The sequence below is a fragment of the Sander vitreus genome, chromosome 13 (assembly GCF_031162955.1).
Source record: "Sander vitreus isolate 19-12246 chromosome 13, sanVit1, whole genome shotgun sequence".
Taxonomy (NCBI): domain Eukaryota; kingdom Metazoa; phylum Chordata; class Actinopteri; order Perciformes; family Percidae; genus Sander; species Sander vitreus.
In genome coordinates this window covers 23707090-23731448 of record NC_135867.1, presented here as the reverse complement: position 1 = coordinate 23731448, position 24359 = coordinate 23707090, and the positions used below count along the sequence as shown (strand labels likewise).

Here is a 24359-nt window from a genome sequence, read left to right as displayed (position 1 = left end):
CCCATTTTCTGACTCCTTGATTTTTGTATAACATGCATGTATTCTACAAATGTAAGCATACAGCTGAAGGAAATAGGAGCGATAAAAGTCTGAAGTCCTTTTTCCATGTAGAACAATTCTATCCAGTATATTTAATGTTTTGGTATAGTTTATACACGCTGGTCCTTCTTCACATAGGACACTTTGACAGCCACAGTAGGAAACGCTTGGGGGTAAATAATGAAATTAGTTTATGATGTCCCTGCTTTAGTGTTAAGAGCTTGGTATTGTGGGTGCTGGCTCGCTATCGCACAACGGAGACATCGTTATTGTAATTCCTGCCCTATCACGTGCAACAGTATTGACCGGAGGCCTAGGAGCTATCGGGCTCCTCTCCTGTGGAACCAGCTCCCAGTTTGGGTCCGAGAGGCAGACACCGTCACCACATTTAAGAGTAAACTTAAAACTCTCCTCTTCGATAAAGCTTATAGTTAGGGAGTGAGGTGTTGCAGCGTCTGCCTAGCCCGGCCCACTTTCTTCTCGTCATAGTCGTCAGATTCATTTAACATATAATCGATAATATAATCAGAGTAGAGGGAGGCAGGCCAGTACAGCCCGATCCGGTTGGGGAGAGTTCTAGTCCGACCAGGCTCCTCTCCTTAACCTGTCTCTCTTAGTTATGCTGTTATAGTTCTAGACTGCCGGGGAAGTTCCTTCCTTTGACACACTGAGCTTCTCCCTCCTCTCTCTTTCAATTTGTGTGCATCCATGTCCCAGAAATGCTTGTTACTAACCTAGCTATGGGGAGCTTACTCCCCGGAGTCCTTATGTTTTGGTTTTTTTGCCCAGCATGTTTCCTTGGATTAAGGTTGCAGCTGTCGCTGTGGTTCTGCTGCACGCCCTGCTATGCCCTGTTACACCCTGCTACGCTCTACAGTGCCCTGCAGTGCCCTGCTAGGTCCTACTACGCCGTGCTATGCTCTGCTGTGCCCTGCTACGTCATGTTACACCCTGCTACGCTCTACGGTGCCCTGCTACGTCCTGCAATGCCCTGCTAGGTCCTGCTATGCTCTGCTGTGCCCTGCTACGTCCTGTAACGCCCTGCTATGCGATGAACTACTATTTCTAGTCACTGTTCCATTATCTTTACTGTGACTATTATTGCCACTATTCATAACACCCCCCCAACCGGCACCTTCAGACACCGTCTACCAAGAGCCTCGGTCTGTCCGAGGTTTCTTCCTAAAGGAAGTTTTTCCTCGCCACTGTTGCACTAAATGCTTGCTCTTGGTCCTTGTATATTAGAGAGTGTGGTCTAGACCTACTCTATCTGTAAAATGTCTTGAGATAACTCTTGTTATGATTTGATACTATGAATAAAATTGAATTGAATCGAATTAATCAGTCTTTACACGCCCACACAGTCCTGGGAAGAGGTCTAATCAGCCAGAATAACTGAAAACACCTGTGTCTGTGTTCAGAGGCTTTAAAATGTCTTCTAAGAAACAGGCTCATAGCTTAATGGTGTCATCATTATTAGGAACATACAATGTGTTTTACTTTATGTAACAGTATGCATATAAAAAAAATATAGAAGCAATTGTTCCTGCTTTGAAAACCATAGATGAATAAACCACATACTGTCCTGGCCCTCTTACTTGAATGTGTCATATCCCATATCTTCCTCAATGACTTCATTTCGATTTGTACTTGTCTTGAACATGCAGTGACAAACAATTTAGATTTTTATACCCAAAGATAAATATATACATAAGGAGCTGGTTTTAGAGGCACATTGGTGTGTATGAGCTGCTGTATGGACAATTATAACAGTACATTGTATGTATTGTAATACAGTATATTGCTGTGTTATTGTAGATTAGTGCAGAAATATCTGAAGCATTTTGTTAAAATGGATCTAAAGTAAATGTCATATTTTCTGACATTAAGCACCTTTGAAGATACAAACAGAACAGCGTTGCAGCGTAACTTTTTTGGATTGACATCCAACATGTAACGTGATAAGTGATATTCATTCACAGAATGTGTGTGGTCAACCAGGGTCTTACTTACAGCAGGCTGCTGATGTGCAGGTAAAAGTGAACGAGAGGGAAGGTTAAGCAGCCCTAATACACACTCAATATACCATGCAATATGTCCTGGAGCTAGGCCTGACACCAGAAACCCTGACACACAGCCTTATATCTTTATTTATTTTTATTAGATAGTGATAGACGGGAACAGGGGAAGACACACAGCAAAGCTTACATGGGGCGCACACTGAGCTAGAGGTCGCCCCACATGTTTGTATCTCTTAACAAGTAAACACAACTGAGCAACAAGAGTCGACAGCTTCACCTTATATTTACTTCTAAAATGCACCATTTTTCTTTTGGAGTTTTGAACTGGAGCTGCAGGACAAAGTCCAGAATAGTGTGTTTGTTCTGTACAGCTGTGACTGTTAAGAGTAGGCTAACAATTATTACTTAGTTATGTCTCAGTTGTTTATTAGGTGTCCCTAACTAAAACTGTCCAATACGTCAGTCTTGCATTAAATCCTCCCTTCATGAAGATTATAATGTACAGATTTTGTTGAAACTGTAGTGGTGTTGATTCAACTCTGTGATCATTTTGGATGACGTAGTTTGTGGTGCTGTTGAACTGTACTACATTATACAGAGTGTACTTTGTTGACTAGTTTAAACATGTGGTTGCTGTTCAATTCTGATCTGAGACATGCCAAAGCGACTGAGAAAAACTGTAATGATGATTATACCAAACATAGTCACTGGTCATTTTTCTTTCAGTTCAGTTCCTGTAATCAACCAACAGAGGGGGCTGTTAGCATCGTCAGTGCTTAAGAAGGGTTGGTGCTGTCATCTGTTTCGGTCTCACGGCCGGTCGTGTAAATGTCACGTTATTTTTAATCTATTGATATGTGTTCACGGGCACGTTTTTCTCGTTTTTTACGTGGTGGCCAGCACGAAAATGTCAAGTAATGTATTTCAATGGGAAGCATATTTCGTGGCCACAGCACGAAAATGGTAGGGAGTAGTATAAAGAGCCGAAAATCCGCGCAGGGAGAATGGTCGGGGTGGTGGTCGTTTTGTTTCCCGTAGTCTTCCTAATCACAACCGTTCCGTTATTGTCGCGCATCCCCCGCGGCCGTGTCCCGGCGTGTGAGGTGCCCTTTCCCCGTAGGGTTTTTCCTAAATCCAAACCTCCGCCATCCCGTTATTGTCGCGCGTCCCCCGCGGCCGTCTCGCGCCGCTTCCCGGAATATAGGGTGTCCTTTTCGGCCGTCTCCCGCTAAAAAAACGTGCCCGTGAACACGTTAAAATAACGTGACATTTACACGTAAAAAAACGAGAAAAACGTGCCCGTGAACACGTATTGATCAATAGATTAAAAATAACGTGACATTTACACGAACTGCCGTGAGACTGGGTTGGTTTAGGTTATTCACAGATACATGTGAATGTGTGTATACATTGTAAGGTTCACATTCCAGTTAAAACTTTCAAAGTTCAAATTATATCCCTGATACAGGTACTTTTGAAATGTTTTAAAACTTGCCTTTGTGAAAGCACAAACGATAAAAGGAATCAAACAATTAGTTCTATCTTCTCATTTAAATTCATATCATGCAGACAGGGGCGTCGGACTGGGGGGGAAAAGGGGACTGAGTACCCAGGGCCCTCATGTGAGGAGGGCCCAAAAAGATGCTAGAATGAATAGCTGTGGATGCGGGGAGGGGCCCATAGAAAATGCCTTATGTACAGGGTCCAGAATTTTGTGCTACGCCCCTGCACGCAGAGCTATTATTTCTAATCTAATAAACCTTTAATTTGGCAATATAGATATAACAACGTCTGGTCCTAATGTAGAAATAGATAAATAATCTCAAAAACACAATAATCAAATCATTCACATAGCTCTTTATTTAGAACTATCAATAAAATAATTTTGTTACAAAACAAGTCTTTTCTTGATATCAATTATATTCTGTTTTTTATGTAAGTAAACCTACATACAAATTAAATAATAGGGGTTAGTTCAAGTGAAAAGTGAAAAACTCAGCAACTGATGACAACTATCAGATAATATCAAAACATGACAAAATGAAGTGAGAATAAAATATTCCTTTGAATGTGTTGAAACCATAATAATACCTGTTAATGCACCAATGTGAATGTTACTGTATTAGTCATAAAGATCATAAAGGAGCAATACTATTGGCTAACAATGTAATGACCTCATATAATGATCTTAGGTTATCCCAGGGTATATTTATTTTTTATTTTTATTTTATGTAGTTAATGCATCTGTGGGAACACTGGTGTAGCTCACATTTTTCACATAGCGACATGTCATAATATTATCCAGAAGTTATGATCCAGAGGTGATAACACTTTATATTGTACTTGTGTGGTTATGTAGTAATTGTGTATTTCAGTAATGCTTTATAACTACAGTTACAACTACAGTGAAAATGTATTTTGACAAAACAATGCAAAATGTAATATGTGATGTGTAGTGTTAAAAAAAAATATAGTCTATACACATTTGGGGTGGGGGGTGGGGGGGCATTTAAAAACAAAAAAGAACTTCATTAATGTGGTTTGGTACAGTTTAAAAATTTAGCAAAATATTCCAAAACCATTGCTGTGTATTATGAGTAACATGTGGAAAATATTTCCAGATTTTCAAACTTGAGAGTTCACTTGATATTGCAGATCCTGACTGAGGTTCCAACTCCAAAGCCTGGATAGATAGGCTCAACAAATGTAGTCTGAAACCTGTGCAGGAGGGTCATGGTATTGCCTATGCTGTAAAATGCCAGCACACCAGCACTGTGGTCCAGGTACACGCCTATTCTGGGGGAGTGGGGGCCGCTGACAGCTTTGTCCACCCGGTTGTGCCAGGCAGAGTAACCCGTGTCAGAGCAGAGCAGACTCCAGGATTTGTCGTTGTAGCCCAGCAGACACAGTGAGCCTTTGCCCTTCCGGCTTATGCTCTTGTAGGCCACTCCAATGGAGAACTCCCCACTCCACTCGATCTCCCAGTAGAAGCGGCCTCCGGACAGGGCCTCCCGGCACAGCACCTGGGCGAAGCTGTCAAACCTCTCTGGATTGTCTCCGTAGGGCTGTAGGTCCCTGGTGCGGATTACTTTTCTGTTGTTGTCTGAGACGTACAGCTCCTTGTAGGCTGTGCTAGAGTCCAGTTTCAGCTGGCAGAAGTCTGGAAGAGAAACATCATACAGTATATATTTAGTTACAGAATTGTGTTCAACTAAAGTGAGTTAAATTGTCATATTTCAGGTACATCAGATACTTACATTTTACAAAATCGGCTCTGGTCTTCGGCTCTGGAGGAGTGTTGTCCACCATTTCTTTGCCTGCACATAAAGAAGCAGTGTGTGAGGTCAATATGACCTGCATGGAGCCACACTCACATGCCTTTAGTTCTCAAAGTGAATGATTCATTCACTTTGTGTTTTGCCTCCAGCAATTAATGGCGACTACATTATCAACCTCAATAATAACAAACCTCCTTCAGTCTTATATCACTAAAGGACATGACAGCACTCACCTCTGCTCCTTCTGTCCAACGTTCGACTCTCCGTAGTGTACACTGGGACCTCATTCACTATAAGACAGAACACATTCATATTTAGTAAATTGCGTGTCTGTTTTTTGGCGTGTTCTGCCCGTTGTGTAGAAGTCTTGTGTTTCGGCTGCTAAGGTCACACCTGACTTGGAGATCTTAAGCAGCTCCTCTTTGCCAAACTCCTCCAGGCGTTCCTTGATCTCGCTCACAGCTTTCCTAACAGCCCCGAAGGAGAAGTCAGGGTTCAACACCACTTTCGGTATGAAGCCGTCATCAGTGGGGGTGCAGAGGTAGTTAAAGTTCTGATGGCAAAAGAAAAGTGTCGTGATGAGGACGAATATACTGTACATCAACATGAAACCATCTGAGTAACAGATAGAGGTGACCAAGGCTACGTTCACACCGCAAGTCTTAATGCTTAATTTGGATTTTTTGCTCCGATCCTATTTTTTGTATGGCTGTTCACATTACCCTTTTAAAATGTGGCCTATATCAGATTCCAGTGTGAACTGTTTAGGGTTTCGAACTGACCCGTATGCGCAAAATAACAATATCAATGACATCAGACGCAGCACGCTGTTGTACTAAAGTTAAGGAGGTTATGGAGGGAGTAAGCATTTTCACTTTTATTTCAAAATGTTTGTGTAATGGCAGCCGTAACATAAATGAGCATACACTAATTAGGTCTAGCACCTCAGTCTCCCTCCATTGACTTGCCCCATCACTGTTCTCCATTTTGTAGGCCTAGTCAAGTTTTTAATGTTACTGTCAGTGTCTAGGGCTAACTCCCGCCGGTGCATAATTGTGACAAATGTCGATGTAGATCGACGTAAAAGTCGCATCAAATCCGCCTTGGTTGTTCACACTGCGGCCGCGTTGAAAAAAATCAGACCTGGGTCTGATTCTGGACCACATATATGGAAGTGGTCTAAATCTGATTTGAACAAATCAAATCTAGGCAAGATTTGAGTGTTCACACTACTTCTGAAGAAGTCTGACCTGGTCCCTTGACCCCAAAAAAATCTGATTGGGGCCACTTTTGCCTGCAGTCTGAACGTAGTCCAAATGTACTTTTACACATGGAGCACAGTTTTAAAGTGTTTTAAACACATCGCTTCATAGCTAGATTCATAATAAGACAGGACAACCAAAGATAGGCACAGTTTTTGTCCATCCAAATTTCCATTCACAATAAGTGATGCTATTAACGCCTCTTCAATTGCTTGTTGAGAAATGCTTACGCCCAAAAATGATACCAAGGACAGGCTTAACATGTCATTGTCATGAACAAGTAGGCTGTCTTATTAAAAACCACGCCCGTATACAGAGGTGGAAGAAGTACTCAGATCATTTACTCAAGTAAAAGTAGTAATACCACAGACTAGAAATAATATGTTAAAGTTAAAGTCCTGCATTTAAAACCTTACTCAAGTAAAAGTTTAATAATATATCTTATCTTTTGATAATATTTTGTATTCATAATTTGAATCTTTAAAGTAACGAGTAACTCAATTTGTCAAATAAATGTAGTGGAGTAAAAAGTACAATACTTCCCTCTGAAATGTAGCGGAGTAGAAGTGTAAGGTAACATGAAATGGAAATACTCAAGTTAAGTACAGTTCTTGAGTAATTATATAGTAATTACTTCACGCTTTAGGCCCAAATCAGAACTCCATGTATTTCCTATTAAACAGTTGCTCGTATGTTACCTGCAGGAAGTGGATGTGGTCCTCAGTGCTGTACAGCTGCTTGAGGCCGGTCTCCTTTTTCTTTAGTTCATCGATCTCTTGTTCCAGTCGCTCGATCAAAGCCTCGGACTGGTTGAAAGCAGCCTTCTCGTTGATACCAATCAGCTTGGTCACCTCTGACCTCATCCTCTCAATGGAGCGGATCATGTCCTCAAACATCTTCTGGCTGTCCACCATGGCTCTCTGGGCCGAGTTCTGGACAGAGCACCCAAAGTGTCAGTGTTTTACACAAGGCACTGCTGTAGTGAACGTCTTACAGCAACGTCTCTCTTTTGCATGGAAATTAAAAGGACTTGAAGAAAGAGAAAGTGACTTACTGCAGCATCACGATTTATTAAAGAAAACTAATGTTTCGGTCCCTCTGGACCTTCGTCAAGAGTATGGAAATACATGAAATTAAAAATATTATCAACATTTAAATCTTACCTTCAATGAATCCACAGCAGTCTTCAGTTCATCCAGCTCCTTCACCCTGTCTTGGCATTTTTGTCTAATCTCAGCCTGGGAGACTCCCAGGAGTTTCTGCAGAATAAAGGCACATTACACACCCATCTATTTCACTGTTTTGTTAAGCGTGCACTCCCATGCTGACTGGCTGCACTGACTTCTTTTAAATTATAATGCAGTGTTAAGAAAGTTGATCATAAAAGTTGCATTAAATCAGATTTGAATATCATGCTGTTTTATTGTATGAGATATAATGCCTTATATATGTTGGCTCAGTAAAAGCATTCTTTCTCATCAAGGAATATGTGGGGAGGCCCTTTGGCATGTCTAATAAACCCTGCTCAAAGAATCTTCTTAATACAGCCAGCTTTTATCTCAGAGGGAGAGGAGGGAAAAAATCTGTAATGGAATTCTGGCCATGTTTGGAATGTGAATCTACCGCTGCTTGACTTTTAAAGAGATGTTTCAAGGTGCACACAGCACTGACATGCAGAATAGAGGGTTTATAATTCAGCTTTTACTCAAGCCCACCAACCCATTCTTCAAGATAAGCTTGAGGAATGTGGGGAATCTGGGGGGGGGGGGACATGAGAGGGGGAGGGGAGAGAGCGGGAGATGGAGTGAGATGTGTGAAACTCAGGTTGTAAATCTTTGGATGAGAGAAACCAGACTCCCCATGTTGTAAAGAAAACAATAGGATGACTAATTACTTCCATCATGCCCTAAAAATCCTTTAACCCATATTCCTGGCTGTCAAAAAAAACACTCCTCCTAAATTTAATCACGCATAAAAAAACTAGACTGCTCTGAAAGATGCCGATTTATACCACGGTGTCTGTTGATGCTCTTATCTACTCTACATGCTTTTACAGGCAATGTGATTGGTTATTCATTTGAATGTGCATCGTGGTTACAACATTGTGATTGGCTGTGATCATGAGGTGTTGAAGGCCTTGACTCCCTGACATTCCAGTATCATTACAGACCCACTCCCACATGTGGGAACCAATGCAGCAGAAGGAAGTCAGACAGTTTCTGTTATCTCTCCCACAGCTGGAACACCACATTCTCTGAAAAACAACTTTTTCAAAGGCGATAACTGTAAGACACTCCCCCGGCTTCCATACAGCTAATCAGAGAGCTGGATTTATTTTGGCGGTGAGTGGCTGCCAGTTTAGCTGATAGATTTGGTGAAATGGGTCAAAGTACATGCGCCAGTCGTAGTGCAGGAGACGGAGTAGGGAAAAACACCCTGTTGGCTTTAACTCAAAATACAGTGTTGATATAAGTCTAATGTATCATGAATGTGCCTCTTTTTAAAAGTGTATCAGTCTGTAAACCATACTACAGTTGAATTAGGAGTTTCAGCTTGTGGTTTCTCTCATACGTACTGAATTCACTTGCTTATCTTTCTGACAGGAAATCACACTTTCCATTCACAATCACACTTTCCATTTTCTGAGATGTTTTTTTTTCTTCCAACAGCACTTTTCCTGTGCCTTTGACTGTTGAATCTAATAAAATAAGTCATCAAAAGAGACAGGAGGATTTCTTACCTGTTTCTCACCCCTCTCTGCCTCAGCAGAAACAATGTCATGGCCCTTGTGTTCGCTGACTGTGCAGATAGCGCAGATACACATCTGGTCTGTTCGACAGAAGAGCTCCAGGGGCTTTTGGTGCTGCGGGCAGATCTTCCTGTCCAGGTTTCCCAGCTCGTCCACCAGCTTGTGCCTTTTGAATGTGGCTGATTCGTAGTGTGGCTTCAGGTGCTTCTCGCAGTAGGACGCCAGGCAGTTAAGACAGGACTTCACAGCCTTTAATTTCTTCCCAGAGCAGAAGTCACAGGGGACGTCACTTGGTCCGGCGCAGAAGTTCCCCTGGGGAAAGTTGATGTTAAGGTTCAAACCGCTCTTCTTGATCTTCTCAGCCACCATGCTCAGAGTGGCGTTGGGCCGCAGCACCGGCCTCTGGGTGAATGTGATCTTACACTGGGGACAAATGTAAATCCCTGTGTAGTCAGCCTCATTCCAGTAACCACTGATGCAGTCCATACAGAAACTGTGGCCACAGGGGATAGCAACAGGGTCCCTCAGCAGGTTCACACACAGGGAGCAGCTGAAATAATCTGGAGAAGTGTGATCAGCCATTGTGATGGGGCTCAAAACACAGTCAGATCTGCGAAAACAGACAGGGAGTGCCAGGAGCAGATAGAAATTCCGTCGAGTGTGCCTGGGAGCCCGCCCTCAAGAGCTAGGTACAGCCTGCCAGAGACAGGACTTACTTGTATTTCTGAATTCCAGAGGTTATTGATTGAAAGCAGACAAGGCCCTCCCCCTGTGCTGTGAGTATATCGAGCCCTGCCCAGTTCAGATAAGCAGGTTGAGCAAAGAGGGAGAGGGAGAGAGGGCGGGCAGACAGGAGAGAGAGAGAGAGAGAGAGAGAGAGAACAGAGTGAGAGAGAGAGAGAGAGAGAGAGAGAGAGAGAGAGCAGAGTGAAAGAAAGAGAATGAATGAAATGTAAAAAGCACACAGCGACAACTAATGTGCCAGAAAAAGCATCCGTTCTATTTACCTCACAGTTTCCTTTATTCTCCATTTTTCTCATGTGGCTCATCTGCGGGTGAATTGTGTGCACACTTCTCTGCAGCTGTATTTCCACCTATTGTTGTCAGACAGAATCGCCATTGTCTCAAACCGGTTATAGTCCGACAAACACAAATGCAGCTCAAAGTACTGTAGGAATTTCAGGGACCACCCAATGAACAAACAGAGACTCTGAACTCATGCAGAGTTTCTAAGTAATTTCAAACACCAGGGATGTTGTTGCTCCTTCCAGCACCCAAAACGTGTTAAATGTTTAACATGCTGTAGGGAGCTTGTCCTATAGCAGCACGTGTTCAGAGCTGTAGTATTCACACAGTCCAGTCGGACCAGTCTGTGTACTTTACAAGTCATTTTGTAACTGTACATGTGTAAATGTTTGCGCAAGAAAATATTGAGACACCAAACGCAAACACACACATGCACGAGTGCGCGTGCACAGTCCTGTCAGATCCAGGTGTGTTGTTGCAATGGATGTTTTACATATTTGTGTGCATGCTTCATCACAGGTTATTTTGCATTTTTTAATTCCTAAAAATATCCCTCTCATAGTGTAGCAAGGGGAAAAACTTCACAGGAGACCCTAACTCACGCTCTGTATCAAGCGTCTGCTGACATCGTAGCCTCGTCTACTGGTTTCGATGAATAATAATGCTCCATTCTCAGTATTTTTCTGCCAGTCTTTTGCTCAACATTAGAGTCCCTACTGTGAAAGGGCTCTTGCTTGAAATAAAGGTTTTTGTAGTCTACTTGGAATCCTCTGCCTGATGCGGAATCATATAGTAAAAAATAATTCATGTTACTTTAAGGTTGTAAAAAGTATTGGCTGCACCTTCAATTCATATCTTGCATTACTTCATACACCAGGCAGTTTCACCTCTCCATATTAGGTCAGGTTTCTGATAAGCCAGTTTCTTTCCTTCCTGCAGAGTAAATGGAGCGCTCTGTGTTTACAGATTAACTACCTGTTAGTGGCGAGCACCACTGCCAGTGGACAAAACTTTGACTAAGTAAAGACTTGTGCACAGGTCCAAAGATGTCTGTTTCTTTCAGAAAGTTATTATGAAGCATGTAAATGTTTATGACACAAGACACTTTAATCAGATTTAATAATCTGTAAACTCTTTAATAAGAGTAGCATGCCTGTTACAAGTCCCAGTGATCTTTGGTAGTCATCTATAGCTCAGTCCAAGTTTAGGTAAAAAGGTCAACCCGTTTTCTGCAGGGGCAAGTGCAGGACAACACAAATGGGTAGTTGATTAGAGGAAACAAGGACCCACTTCACTGAGCGTGAGTAATAAAAACAGGAAAAAAACAATGTTAAAATGTGTTCTGGGAAAACAGTGGACACATTTGTTGATGCTGGAAGATACACAAAAGGTGAAGAGTACTTAAACAGACACAGACAAAATTGGAATGGAAAGTCAGCACACCAATAGTAAGCATCACTGTTGTCACGACAACCTCAGCCAGGAGATGAGCAAAAACCTGCACTGTGAAGTGTCTGTCAGAGTTGCATTCAAATAATAATAATAATCCCGAAATAGTGTTCCCATATTTTTAAGGTGTCATGATAATAATATGCATGATAAGAAGTTTAAGTCAAACTGACGCTTCAAAACAAGGGTCAGCCCTTTTCTTAGAAACAATTCAGGTGAAGTTAAAGGAAAGCATGTTTGTGTTTTAGGGTTGGGAGTAGCCTATAGACCTACAACAACACATGACCACACTGGTTTCACTTGAGACCAGGGAGGTGTTGTGTAAGACTTGTGAAGTATTGTAATGTGTGCACAAGTGCATGGTAGTAGAGCTGGGCAATATATCGATATTATATCGATATCGTAATATTAGTCTCGATATCGTCTTAGATTTTGGATATCGTAATATTGCATAAGTGTTGTCTTTTCCTGGTTTTAAAGGCTGCATTACAGTAAAGTGATGTCATTTTCTGAACTCACCAGACTGTTGTAACTGTTCTATTATTTGCCTTTACCCACTTAATCATAATATCCACATTACTGGTGATTATTTATCAAAAATCTCATTGTGTAAATATTTTGTGAAAGCACCAATAGTCAACGCTATAATATCGTTGCGGTATCGATATCAAGGTATTTGGTCAAAAATATTGTGATATTTGATTTTCTCCATATCGCCCAGCCCTACATGGTAGTATATCATTCTTTATTTTAAAATTGTAAACATGCTAATAATCCCCATAATATAGGCAGATACTTATAATAACAATCTGAATATATTAGTGGCAAAAACAGCACTTTTAGTAGACGTACAATGACAGTGTGCATTTTCCCCTTAGGGTTACATTGCAGGCCGGTTACAGCGTTCTCGCTCAATTCTTGTGCTATTTCAAAGATTTTTGTTCACGTTAGTCACTTAGACACTTTGCAGGTTGAAAGAATACCAACATTCCCCTTTACGTGTGAGCAACAGGTTCTTCTTGCACGTATACATTTTCTATATTTTTGTTTTATGAAAGCAAAGTCCATCTTCTGGCTACAAACAGGGTTAAAGGGCCAGCTAGGTTGGCAGAACAAAGTACAGACAAGAAAACATGCTTTGCAAGACAACAGTAAAATATCCAGATTGAATCAAGACCTATTTTAGTTTCAGTTTAGAGGCCTGTTCCAGTCTGGTACTGGCTTCATTTGTAATCAGAGTCAAGTTACAGTGACTCAACCACTTTCACCTATGACTGATGTTTTTCTGTTGTATTTGTCACTGCTATTAGAAATGGCGTCAGTTTACACCTCTTTACATGTATTATGTAATTTTGCATATATTTATTACTACATTCCTTGTTCCATTCAGTCTTATTCATTGCAATACTGTCTACACAAATTTATTTCTTATATAATTATACTACTTTATTCATATTTTATTGTAGCCCTATATATTTTTTTCTTTTTCTTAGATTCAGATTTAGCTTTTACTTGTGAGTTTTGTGTTCTTTTGTTATTTCACGAGCATTGTTGGAGGTGCCTGAGGCCTGAGATTTCCATTGCAAATGACTACTTCTGTTATTGTTGTGCACTTGACAAATAAAGAACCTTGAACTTATTTCATTCACATGCAGAGGACATGCAATAAATATTAAACTATTTAACTTTGTCAAACTGTGAGATAAAATGTAATTATATAAATCATAATAAAGTCATTCTTGCAAACTGGTAACATCGCCTAGATCAAGTTGGATCTTTTCATTACTTTACAACTGCAAATATATGTTTTTGTTAACACTGATAGTTTTCATCTTATTATCATCCCTTCGTCAAGTTAGTGTTGCAGCACTTGCACAAAAGAGTATGGCCATGTCATGTTTTTTGTAGTCAAATAATATGCAACATTTAGTCTTGCATGTCAGCAGTAGTTACTGTTGTTGACGGACAACAGACCCTATAATGCCTGGCACTCTGCTCGGGCCCTTGCTGGCTCTAACACAATGGAATCTTTTAAGCAGGCTTGCTCGGCCCTCCTGTTATCTGGGCTATCAAGTGTAGTTGCATTCCTATCTCCATTTCAACAACCCTGAAACTCCATGTTGGCTGGGAGGTGTGTTCGCTGTAAGGTGAAATCTGCAGAGGAAGGTATTTAGCTCAGAAGAGGAAACATTCTTAGAACTGGTTTTCAAGGAGCACATTTTTCTTTTTTGAGATAGTATTACGGTTGAGTTTAGGCCACAGAAATATAGTTCCAGCGTTGACTTACAGAGACTGCAGACGTCCTGTCAAACCTCAGTAAACAAATGCAAAGTAACCCAGAGTTGATCATTAACTGGTTACAGGTGAGGTGAAGGTTAGGGAAGTCTCACAGGCTCGAGAAGGCCAAACCAACTGAATTGAACAAAGGTTTGGTTGACGGTCCTACTGATGAGACATTGAAGTTGTCCACCAGAAAAGCAGTTGTATTATTATTAGTATTAAGAGCTGAAGAAGAAGTGTAGAACATCATCTTTTCAGTTTGTACTGTGACTTGATTGGGTGTCATCACATGGCCAGAGGGAACACACTGTTTTTTGGCAATCCCTCAGCAATTTAGAGGCCACAACTGTAGAGCGTGACACGCCTGTGGTTTCTTTACACTGCACTTTCATAGATGACTATTTACTTTGGGAGCTACTTTTTTTTTACTCATCTATTCATGGCATGCAAATACTACCAACATTATTCCAAACAGCACTTGTCAATTTCTGTCTGAACCCATTTCCTGCTCAACAAAAAGTATAAAACCCTCAAGGCCTATATTGTTTATTTTATTTTATGTGTCTACATGAAATACAAACACATTGGCTGTCAACACTCAAGACCAAACCTTGTATTTTATGATCACAAAGTCCATTCATTTTTATTACGTTCTGTAACTGATGAAGGCATTCACTGTGTCCTTCTCTTGCCCCGCCCTTGTTTGACTGGTTTCGGCTTAACCAGTTTAGCCACCCTCTCTGTTTACTCTATATAACGTGAGTCCGTAGTACATGTTGAGTCACTTTGCCACTGTGTCGCTGACACAAGCCACTGACTGTCTACACAGCATCTTCACTGCATTCGAGGAAACAGCACTAAAATGTCATTTGACCAGGACAACTGCCACCTGTGTAAGGAATACCTCAGGGATCCTGTGTCCATCCCATGTGGCCACATCTTCTGCTCCGTTTGCCTGAAGACATACTGGGACCATGCTGACCACACAGGCTCGTACCTCTGCCCACAGTGCAAGGTTACCTACAACAAGAGGCCCACCCCGAGACGCGTGGGAAGCTCCCGGCTCTCCACCATTCAACGTAGTACTGAATCTTTTCCGCCTCCACCTCCGTCCCCTGACTACAACTTTGCAGGACCCCAGGATGTAGGTTGTGACATCTGCATTGGAAAGAAGCACAAAGCCGTCAAGACCTGCCTGATGTGCCTGGCGTCCTACTGCGAGAAGCATCTCAAGCCCCACTATGAGTCAAACACTTTTAAACGACACAAGCTCGTGGATGAAATCGGCCACCTGGACAGACAGATCTGTCCCCAGCATCAGAAGGGTCTGGAGCTGTTCTGTCGCACCGACCAGATGTGTATCTGTGTGCTGTGTACAGTGAAAGAACACAAAGGTCACGACATGGTGTCTGCTGAGCAGGAGCGGGCAGATGAACAGGTACGTTTTACTTTACTTAAAGGGATAGTTCGGATACTTTGAAGTGGGGTTGTATGAGGTACTAAACCACAGTCATTTTATTAGCTACAGTAGATGGCAGTCAGCACACCCCCAGTTTGGAGAAGCAGACACAGAAGCGAAGCAAAGCACTGCTGTGGATGGGGGCAGCAGTAAAAACCTATTTTAGCCAGTTCTCCCTCTGCCAAAGTTCTTCTTCGGCATACTCTGGCTCATGAAAGTATCCTCTTGTCTCCACAGGGAAAGGCATTTTGTCGTTGCGGTCATAATCACTCTTTTTAATTTTCTTGTATTTGTGTATTCTATGCTACTATCGCTGAAAGTCTGACCCAAACAGCTGATCTGCTGCGTAAAACAGTGAAGAAAATGAGAAAATGTTGTGCCAAAGGAAAAAGCTGTCTCATGGCAAGGTGAAGCGTTGAAAATATTCTAAATACAGCATATACATAAACAGATATTGTTTTTGTTAGGTTGGACTCTTTTAACTTGGCCAAAATACGTTTTTCTTGCTGCCCTGTCAACAGCAGCACATTGCTTAGGCAAGGCAAGGCAAGGCAAGGCAGCTTTATTTGTATAGCACATTTCAGCAACAGAGCAATTCAAAGTGCTTTACATGAAAACAGATTAAAAAATTAAAAACAGATAAAATACGAGAAAAAAAAGTTACAGTGCAGCATAAGAAATTAAACATTGAAGAGCAGTTAAAACAGTTAAATATATAAAAGCCTGGACTCAGTGATCCATTTTTTGGAAAGCCAAAGCTTTTTGACCAACATGACAGATATCTCAAGCAGTCCGGTCCATATTTTCTAACCATCTCACCCACTATGGGTCCAGATGCGTCGCACGGCTTTGGAGGTTTCATTCCCCATATTTACAGAAGCTTTTCTTGAGTATTCTCTTATCTTTTTCGATGTGGTCGTCACCGCAAAGCTTAGTCCATTGCTTAGCTTCTGTGTCGGTACTTTGGTCTGTTTTTTCAATCTGGGGGTGTGCCGACCGCCATCTACTGTAGCTAATACACTGACAATGGAAAACGTCCTTATACAACCCCACTTCAAAATATTATATAAAGTGACAACGCTGGTTTTCAGACTGTCACCAGCTCAGCAACAGGTATACTAGGAATGCTAAAATGGGCTTAGCTCAAAATCACAAGTATCGTTTAATGTACAAAAAACATTTATTTGTGAATCATGTACCTATCATGATTTATTGCACCAGTGACACAGTTGCAGGTAATGAATGACAGAGCAGCTTGCTATAGATGAAACACGCCCATTATGCATGTACAGCTTCCGCTGTCACCTTTGAGCTGTACACTGTTAGAATAAAGTTTAACGTTAAATCAATTATATGATTTTGTCAAGTTGAGTATATGATTTGTGGAATTGCTGTCATCACCAACAACAACATCTATTGTTTTCCCCGTAGCAACGGCTGGGCGCCACCCAGGCTGAGATCCAGGAAAAGATTCATGACCGACTCAAGCAGATGGAGGAACTAAAACAAGCAGTGGACTCACTCAAGGTTTGTGCCAATATCATCTAATACAGATACAACCAGAATAACCACTATACATTGAATGGAAGTTAAAATGAACTACCAACACGGACAACATTCCTTTGTAGTATTGATGACAGCTTCTGTCAGTGTGCTAGCAGAACCAGTGTGACACCCAGTTGATTTATGGCATGCGTCCTTGTTTCCTGTGCAGAACTCAGCCCACACAGCACTGCAGGAATGTGAGAAGATGTTTGCCGACATGATGCGCTCCATTGAGAGGATGCAGCAAGAGATGACCAAGCTGATCGCCTCCAACAAGAGAGCAGCACTCAACAACGCAGAGGGCCACATGGAGCGTCTGAACCACGAGATTGCTGATCTGAAGAGGAGAGACAGCGAGATCACCCAGCTGTCCCGCACCGAGGACCACATCCACTTCATCCAGGTAACTGACCACCACTACCACAGAGGCATGAATTAGATCCACTACCACCTTCACGATATGGTATTGACACAAGACCACCATCCATTCATCGGTTTTCATCAGTCTGCTAACAGACTTGTGTTACAAAATATCGTATCTAATACACCGTATAACATACAGTCCCATTCTGTAAATGTAAAACAGAGAACTTCACTTCATTGGGTTCACCTGTACAGTGTGATGCAATCCAACATGACAGCTCTGGCATGAATTCTACTTTTACGAAACTTATAATCTTTCAGTTTTTTGTTGACACTTTCAAAAAGGTATAGATTCTGCGTTTATTATTAAGGTCGTAGTGGGTGCTGGTGTTGTGCTGGAGTGCATTATATTGAAAGGTGTTTCTAATATTCTGCCCCTCTCATGTATGTAAATGAGGTGGCCAAAATATTAGAAACACCTCTCAATATTATGCAGTAGTTCAACACCACTGCAAACTACAACCTCAATAATAAACATGCATTTTGATTATTAATATCTCTCTGACAGTGTCAATCACAACTGAACATGATCGTCTTAGTAAAGGCAGAGTTTGTGGCAGAGCTGTTGCATTGGATCACAATAGATTGAACAAGTGTACCTAAAGAAGTCGCCAGTTAGTGTACATTATCATGACTGCGTTGCTTTTTTTTTTGTTTTGTCCTTATTAGACCTACCACATGCTGACAGCCCAGACGGAGGCTGAGGAGCTGCCCACAGTGAGCGTCAACCCCTACTTCACCTTCGGCCCAGTCACTAAGGCCGTCTCTGAGATGAAACAGCACCTGAATGAATTCAGCAATGACGAACTGGTTAGGGTAGCCAAGGCGGGTGAGTTCAAAAACACAGAAAACTTAAAAAGTGAATTTAAATAGTCAGCTATATCTTCAAATCTCTGGTATCACTATGCACATGTTATCAACATGTTACCACTGTTGCCATGTTAACTCATGATTCTTTGTTTTTGCAGTTAACAAAATGACCTTCTGTCAACTGGATGAATCCAAAAAGAGACAGTCGATAAAAAGTGAGTCAGCCATTTAAGAAAAATTATTTGCCTGTTATTGAATGTATGTGGACAACAAAGTAAGTGGTACTAATACAAGTACCAAATTACTTTTAGACAATCCATAAAGCCAGCAGAGCTTTGGTATTTAGAAATAAAGTTAAGCATCGTTGGACAAGGAACAGTTAGGTAGATTTACAACTTCCCTTGTCCTTAATGGGGCTTTGTGCAGTCCTGTTTGATGTTATTTATTAGAGGGTAGCCTGAGGTTACTTAGCTGCCACATGGTTAAATGTTTACTTTGATTAGGATGTCAAACTGCCAGCCAGTTTACATTAGCACACTCAGTGCAGTTCAGATCAGCTTCATTGATGATGACAGTATCTGGGTTAATATAACAAGAATATCAACAGCATCCACATTATGTCTATTTTCTACCAGTCTTTATAGGGATAGCATATGTATTGTGCCGTTATTGTTGATTCATTTTCTGTGTTTAATAGCATGATGTAATAGAAAGTAATTTCAGATCAGTAAAATAAAAACAATTCAAAGTTGTATAATCCAATATGTCACTATGACTATGTTAACATTACATGTATTTACTTTCACAGGTGAGGAAGCTGTAACAAGTGCTACTGTACAAGTCTACAAGTCTGTCCCAGTCCAGGAACCTCAGCACAGGAACGATTTCCTGAAATGTGAGTCTCAGCTTCTCTGATACGGTTTTCTGCATGCAGTGACACAGATCACTGCTCTCCCGGCTCGTTTCAGTGCATGAGGCAAATTAAAAGCTGATGAGGTTCTCTGTCAGACCCTGTGGTTGACCACAAAATCTGGTTTTAGTAACTACTGTATGTCCCATAGTGTTGACAGAGACTGGGATTGACTCATTACAAATATATTAGCTGGCACTTACAGAGCTTTGTGATTTTACTTAAGTTTGCAGTTGATGTGCTCCCTCCTTGTTTAATCTGAACCAGTCAGATTAGAGTAGAAGTAATTATCATTTTTCCTGATATTATAAGAATATTCTGTTTTAAGCAAGTTGCCTGGGGTCAGTTGTTACTAGTATTTAACTAAAACAACCACGTAGTTTTTACGGTCACAGGAGAAGGGGGACAAAGGTTGTGGGTCAGTTACGGTTAAAGATGCACTTTGGTAGATGGACTTCTGTTTGTGGTCAAACTCACAAACTGTTGATACCTCTGGCATTCCAGATAATAGGCCGGGAGATAATAGGCCGAGCAGATCTAGGAGAGGCCACCGTGTGTCCCACCAACTGTGACCCGCAGAGGTGGAGATAAACAGCAGGCAGGTGACATCCAACCCCAGTTATTATTTGGATTTCTGTGTCCAGCCAAAGGGTCTCACACTTTTCCTTTAAATCGTATTGGTAACACTACTAATTCTGTGTCCAGCCAAAGGGTCTCACACTTTTCCTTTAAATCGTATTGGTAACACTACTAATTAAATACGTTCAATATAACAGAACTAGAAACCCAAATGACTTGCAGCTGACGGTGCAGTGTTGAGGGGTGCTGCTGTGAAACTGAGGCTTTGTCCATCTTGGGGTTTTCTCATTTACATTTAACCCTGCTTCCTCTTGTGACGTAAATGTTCAATTTGTCTCCCTAGATGCTTGCGACCTCACTCTGGACTCAAACACAGCCTACAGACAGCTCTACTTGTCTCGAGGGAACAGGAAAGCTACCCTCAAGAGAGACCCCCAGGCTTACGGTGATCACCCTTCCCGGTTCGACTCCCTGCCCCAGGTCCTGTGTAAGGACGCTCTTTCTGGAGGAGCTTACTACTGGGAGGTTGACTGGAGTGGGGAGGGGGCTGCCATCGGAGTCACCTACAAAGGCATCAAGAGGACGGGTTACGGAGACACCTGCCGCATCGGCTACAACCGCAAGTCTTGGAGCCTCTTCTGCTCCGATTCCAGCTACTCAGCTCGGCACAGCAAAGACCAGTTAGAGATCAAAGCCCCCTACTCATCACGTATAGGGGTGTTCCTAGACCACGCTGGAGGTACCCTCTCTTTCTACGCTGTAGGGGACACCATGTCTCTCATCCACCGCTTCAAGGCCTCCTTTAGCGAGGCTGTCTATCCAGGCTTCTGGGTTTGGTACGAGTCAGCCATCACCATCATCCGTCAGTGATTAAATAACACACCTCCAATGATCAGTGTACAACTGTGATTCAGTTTTAGTATGGATTAACAGAACAAAAACATTACTATTCTCTGATGATATGTTATAATTTTTATACAAGATTGGATTTTTTTAGACTATATATACTATGTGTTGAGTATCATGGGAACTGTTCTTGATGACTGTAAATATATTCTGCAAATCAACATGTGTGAAGATCAGGTGAATAAAGTGAAAGCATTTAAATTATAATTTCAAATAATGAAGGCTGTACTTGACTGAAATATGTCATGTAATCATTTATATAGGTTATGATACACTTATTTTAATCAATCAACATTTTCTAACAAAAATTAACTGTGATATCATTGTTGCATTTTTTACTTCAAACATTCCCCTCACAGGCTAATGTCCTCTCAACCTGCCTGTTGTGCATAAAATATGAAGCTCGAGATGAAAGTAAACTGTTCATTCATTCATTAATTCAAGCGTTATCTTATCAAAATGCAATCTCTAGTGTTTAATGGGTTTCAAAAATCACATCTTTTACGCCTTAAGAATATTACAAATGTATTACCAACATCACCAACATTCAAAATAAGCGAAATAAAAAACATCTGTTGTGAGACAGTACGAGTTGAAAGAATGTGTTAGTGTTGTGATTAATGCTTTGTCGGTGGAGAGCAGCGTTGGTTTGGTGGAGGTCTGAGAGGCTTCGAGAGGAATTGTACAGGAGTAGGTGAGGTGCAACTGAGAGGCTGCTGGGTTGACAGATGGCTGAGTCTCATCGATCAGCAGTTTGAAATGTTTGTGGTATGCTATATGAAGGTTTGGTCCAGTCTGACTCTGAAGACCTTAATTATTGAGTTATTCATTACAATCTGGATTCAAGCAGTTACAGTATTAGTGATGCAGCACGTGAGTTTTTTTTCTTTACAGAAGTGGCTGTAAAAGTGGAGTTAGACTTGATTGTTGTAGGAGATAATAAAACTATATGCAATTCAAACTAGTGGCCATTTTTTCTTCTTTACAAAATCGACCTAAGGGCTTGTAATGTCAAAATGGCCTAATAATAAGACTGTATTCTTTGTCATTTCGTTTTCACTGGCAAGATTTTAGAAGAATAATGAGAATATGAACATTGAACAGCAAACAGCTCACTTGTGTAGGACATAACATCGAACACAAGCCAATGATTAGACACCACAAACATCACAACTGATGACATCGACAAACAAAAGGTTTTGTTTAAGTTGTAATTGTCTAACTTTCAGTATCCTGATTTTGGATTGGGGAATCCTAAAACTGCGGCCTTAAGGGAAAACTTTGAAGATACACTACAGAGGATATGAAAAACTCCTCCAGAATAATTGAGGTTAGGGTCAGCGGGAGAGCTTTGCCATTTTTCAGTTATATTGCATTCCACAATTCATCTGAACACGGGGGTCAGACTGAAAGATACCCTCTATACCAGTGTTTCTCAAATAGGGGTATGTGTACCCCTAGGGGTACTTTGGAGTACTGCAGGGGGTCTGCATCATCTCCGGAACAGCTCCAGACCCTACTTGACAGCTTTGCTAAATCATGTGACCAGTTCGGGCTTACCATCAGCCTGAAGAAAACTGTCACCATGTCACAGGCTGCTGACTCTCACTCATTCACAATAAATGATATCACTCTCGACGATGTGGAAAAGTTTACCTATCTGGGATCCACCATGACGCGCAACACCACACTAGACCTGGAAATATCCACTTGTTTAGGAAAAGCAGCCTCTACTGTTGGTCGTCTAACCAAACGAGTCTGGAGGAATAGACATCTATCTGTGCGAACTAAAGTTAGAGTGTACGAAGCATGTGTACTGAGTATACTCCTATATGGATCTGAAACCTGGCCTACATATCACCCCAACAGAGTAGAATCAGTGCTTTCCAGACAAGAAACCTGCAGTTTATTATTGGAAAGACCTGGAAGGACAAGATAACGAATGAAGAACTTTTAACTGTCACAGATTCTGAACCCCTGTCTTCAAGGCTGAAATTCAATTGTCTGAGATGGGCAGGCCATGTCAACAGAATGCCACGATCTCGCATTCCCCACTCAGTACTACATGGAGTATTGGAGGAGGGAACTCGGCATACGGGCAGACCTAAACTGTGCTTCAAGGACGTGTTAAAGAGAGATCTCATAGACTTTGACATAAAACCTGAGACCTGGACAACACTGTCACGGAATCGTGACCAATGGAGAACAAGCCTCTACCACGGTAGAGCACATGACCAAGATAGGAACCTACAGAAACTGAGGGAGAGACGTCTTCGCTCAGCTTACAAGAACTAATATGGATAATATGTGGAAAAGCGCCATGCATTGTCATTCATGACAGAAGCATGCCAAGAGGAGTCAATCAGACAGTGGTGGTGCAGCGCTGTAATGTACCACTTTATATAGCCTTTTATTTCTAACAAAAAATGCTTTGCGCTGGTCAGGGGGTACTTGGCTCAGAGCATGTTTCACAGGGGGTACATTATTGAAACAAGTTTGAGAACCACTGCTCTAGACTGTCACTACAAAAATTTGTGATTTTGCAATTTGCAATTTTAGTAAATATGGTAGGCTACTTAAGAGAGAAGCATCAATCGATCCATATCCCTATGTATTTGAGAATATCTCCATCTACTCAAATCACATTAAAAGGGTTTTTTAGCTGCTGCTTTATACAAATACATCAGCAAGGCCAAAAACTAAAATTGTCATTGTGTGGACCTATTATTTTATTTTACAGACGGAAAGCTGGTGACAGGCAGCATATAAAAAGTTAGAGGTTATACCCCTGACAAAATGAAGAATATTGGTATATTGTTGAAATTCATCTGGTGAGCAGTCATCATATCAGTGTCAATTTGCTGTAATTTGGTAGCTGCTTTGCACAGAACTAGTTCAACCTGTCAAATCAGAAATTTTGAGAAATTTCTGATTCTCTTTGAGAAATTGAGAAATGTGCACAGTGCTCACCAAGGCTGTCAGCGGCCACTGTCACCTCACTCTGGGAACGCTTCTGTGGGGAGGAAGTGATTCACTGTTGGAGATACAACACATTCTATAACAGTGCATACAAGTATGGTATAACAAAGAAGTTGGCATTGGCTAAACTGCACTGTTCCAGCTTATCCATGTCTTACAACTTGCAAACAGACCTTTTCATTATGGGATTGGTTAGCCTACTTTCAACAACATATTACAGGCTACCACCCTGAACAAATTCACCCTATCTCCGTACTTTGTAGCTAGCCTACGAGTTTGTTTGTAAATCATACAATGTGTAAAGTAAAGTTAAAGGTAACATTTGATGTAGTCACAGGTTTTATTTAGTTTTTAGATCCTAGTCTTTGTTAATTAGCGAACAGGAGACGAGGCAGTATGTAAAAATCTAATACATTAAATAGCCTACCTTTCCTGGGGACACCAAATGGGGATACATATGAGGCAAGCTGTAATGGTTTAAATAGGCTAAAATACAGTCTCTGATCCAAACCTACACAAACGGGCAGCCCGACCACTCTTACTAAACTGCTTATAATGTTTTTATGCGATCAAGAGACCACCCTGCCTATGGTCTATAGAGGGCAGTCAACATCACAACTGACATAGAAAAAGAAGGACTTGTT

General features: G+C 41.3%; 2 protein-coding genes across 2 annotated transcripts; one reads left to right on the top strand and one right to left on the bottom strand.

The window, feature by feature from the left end:
* Window positions 1–3897: 3897 nt before the first annotated feature.
* Window positions 3898–10140, bottom strand: ftr82 (finTRIM family, member 82). Its single transcript, XM_078265223.1, has 7 exons — window positions 9341–10140; window positions 7764–7859; window positions 7299–7532; window positions 5732–5891; window positions 5572–5628; window positions 5318–5377; window positions 3898–5220 (listed from the first exon to the last, which is right to left on the bottom strand). Exons 1-7 carry the CDS (start codon window positions 9929–9931, stop codon window positions 4700–4702), a joined length of 1719 nt encoding a protein of 572 aa, XP_078121349.1. The 5' UTR covers window positions 9932–10140; the 3' UTR covers window positions 3898–4699.
* A 4737-nt stretch (window positions 10141–14877) lies between these two features.
* ftr83 (finTRIM family, member 83) lies at window positions 14878–21697 on the top strand. Its single transcript, XM_078265221.1, has 7 exons — window positions 14878–15542; window positions 16995–17090; window positions 17278–17511; window positions 18201–18360; window positions 18500–18556; window positions 19150–19236; window positions 20174–21697. Exons 1-7 carry the CDS (start codon window positions 14967–14969, stop codon window positions 20698–20700), a joined length of 1737 nt encoding a protein of 578 aa, XP_078121347.1. The 5' UTR covers window positions 14878–14966; the 3' UTR covers window positions 20701–21697.
* Window positions 21698–24359: the final 2662 nt, after the last annotated feature.

Excerpts from the sequence above, each read along its gene's own strand:
- ftr82 (XM_078265223.1), bottom strand. The coding sequence starts at position 9,931 with ATGGCTGATCACACTTCTCCAGATTATTTCAGCTGCTCCCTGTGTGTG. Across the intron at positions 5,892-7,298 it reads ACCACATCCACTTCCTGCAG|AACTTTAACTACCTCTGCAC; the intron begins GTAACATACGAG and ends TTTTGCCATCAG. Across the intron at positions 5,221-5,317 it reads CAGAGCCGATTTTGTAAAAT|ACTTCTGCCAGCTGAAACTG; the intron begins GTAAGTATCTGA and ends TTTCTCTTCCAG.
- ftr83 (XM_078265221.1), top strand. The coding sequence starts at position 14,967 with ATGTCATTTGACCAGGACAACTGCCACCTGTGTAAGGAATACCTCAGG. Across the intron at positions 17,091-17,277 it reads AAGCAGTGGACTCACTCAAG|AACTCAGCCCACACAGCACT; the intron begins GTTTGTGCCAAT and ends TTTCCTGTGCAG. Across the intron at positions 17,512-18,200 it reads ACCACATCCACTTCATCCAG|ACCTACCACATGCTGACAGC; the intron begins GTAACTGACCAC and ends TGTCCTTATTAG.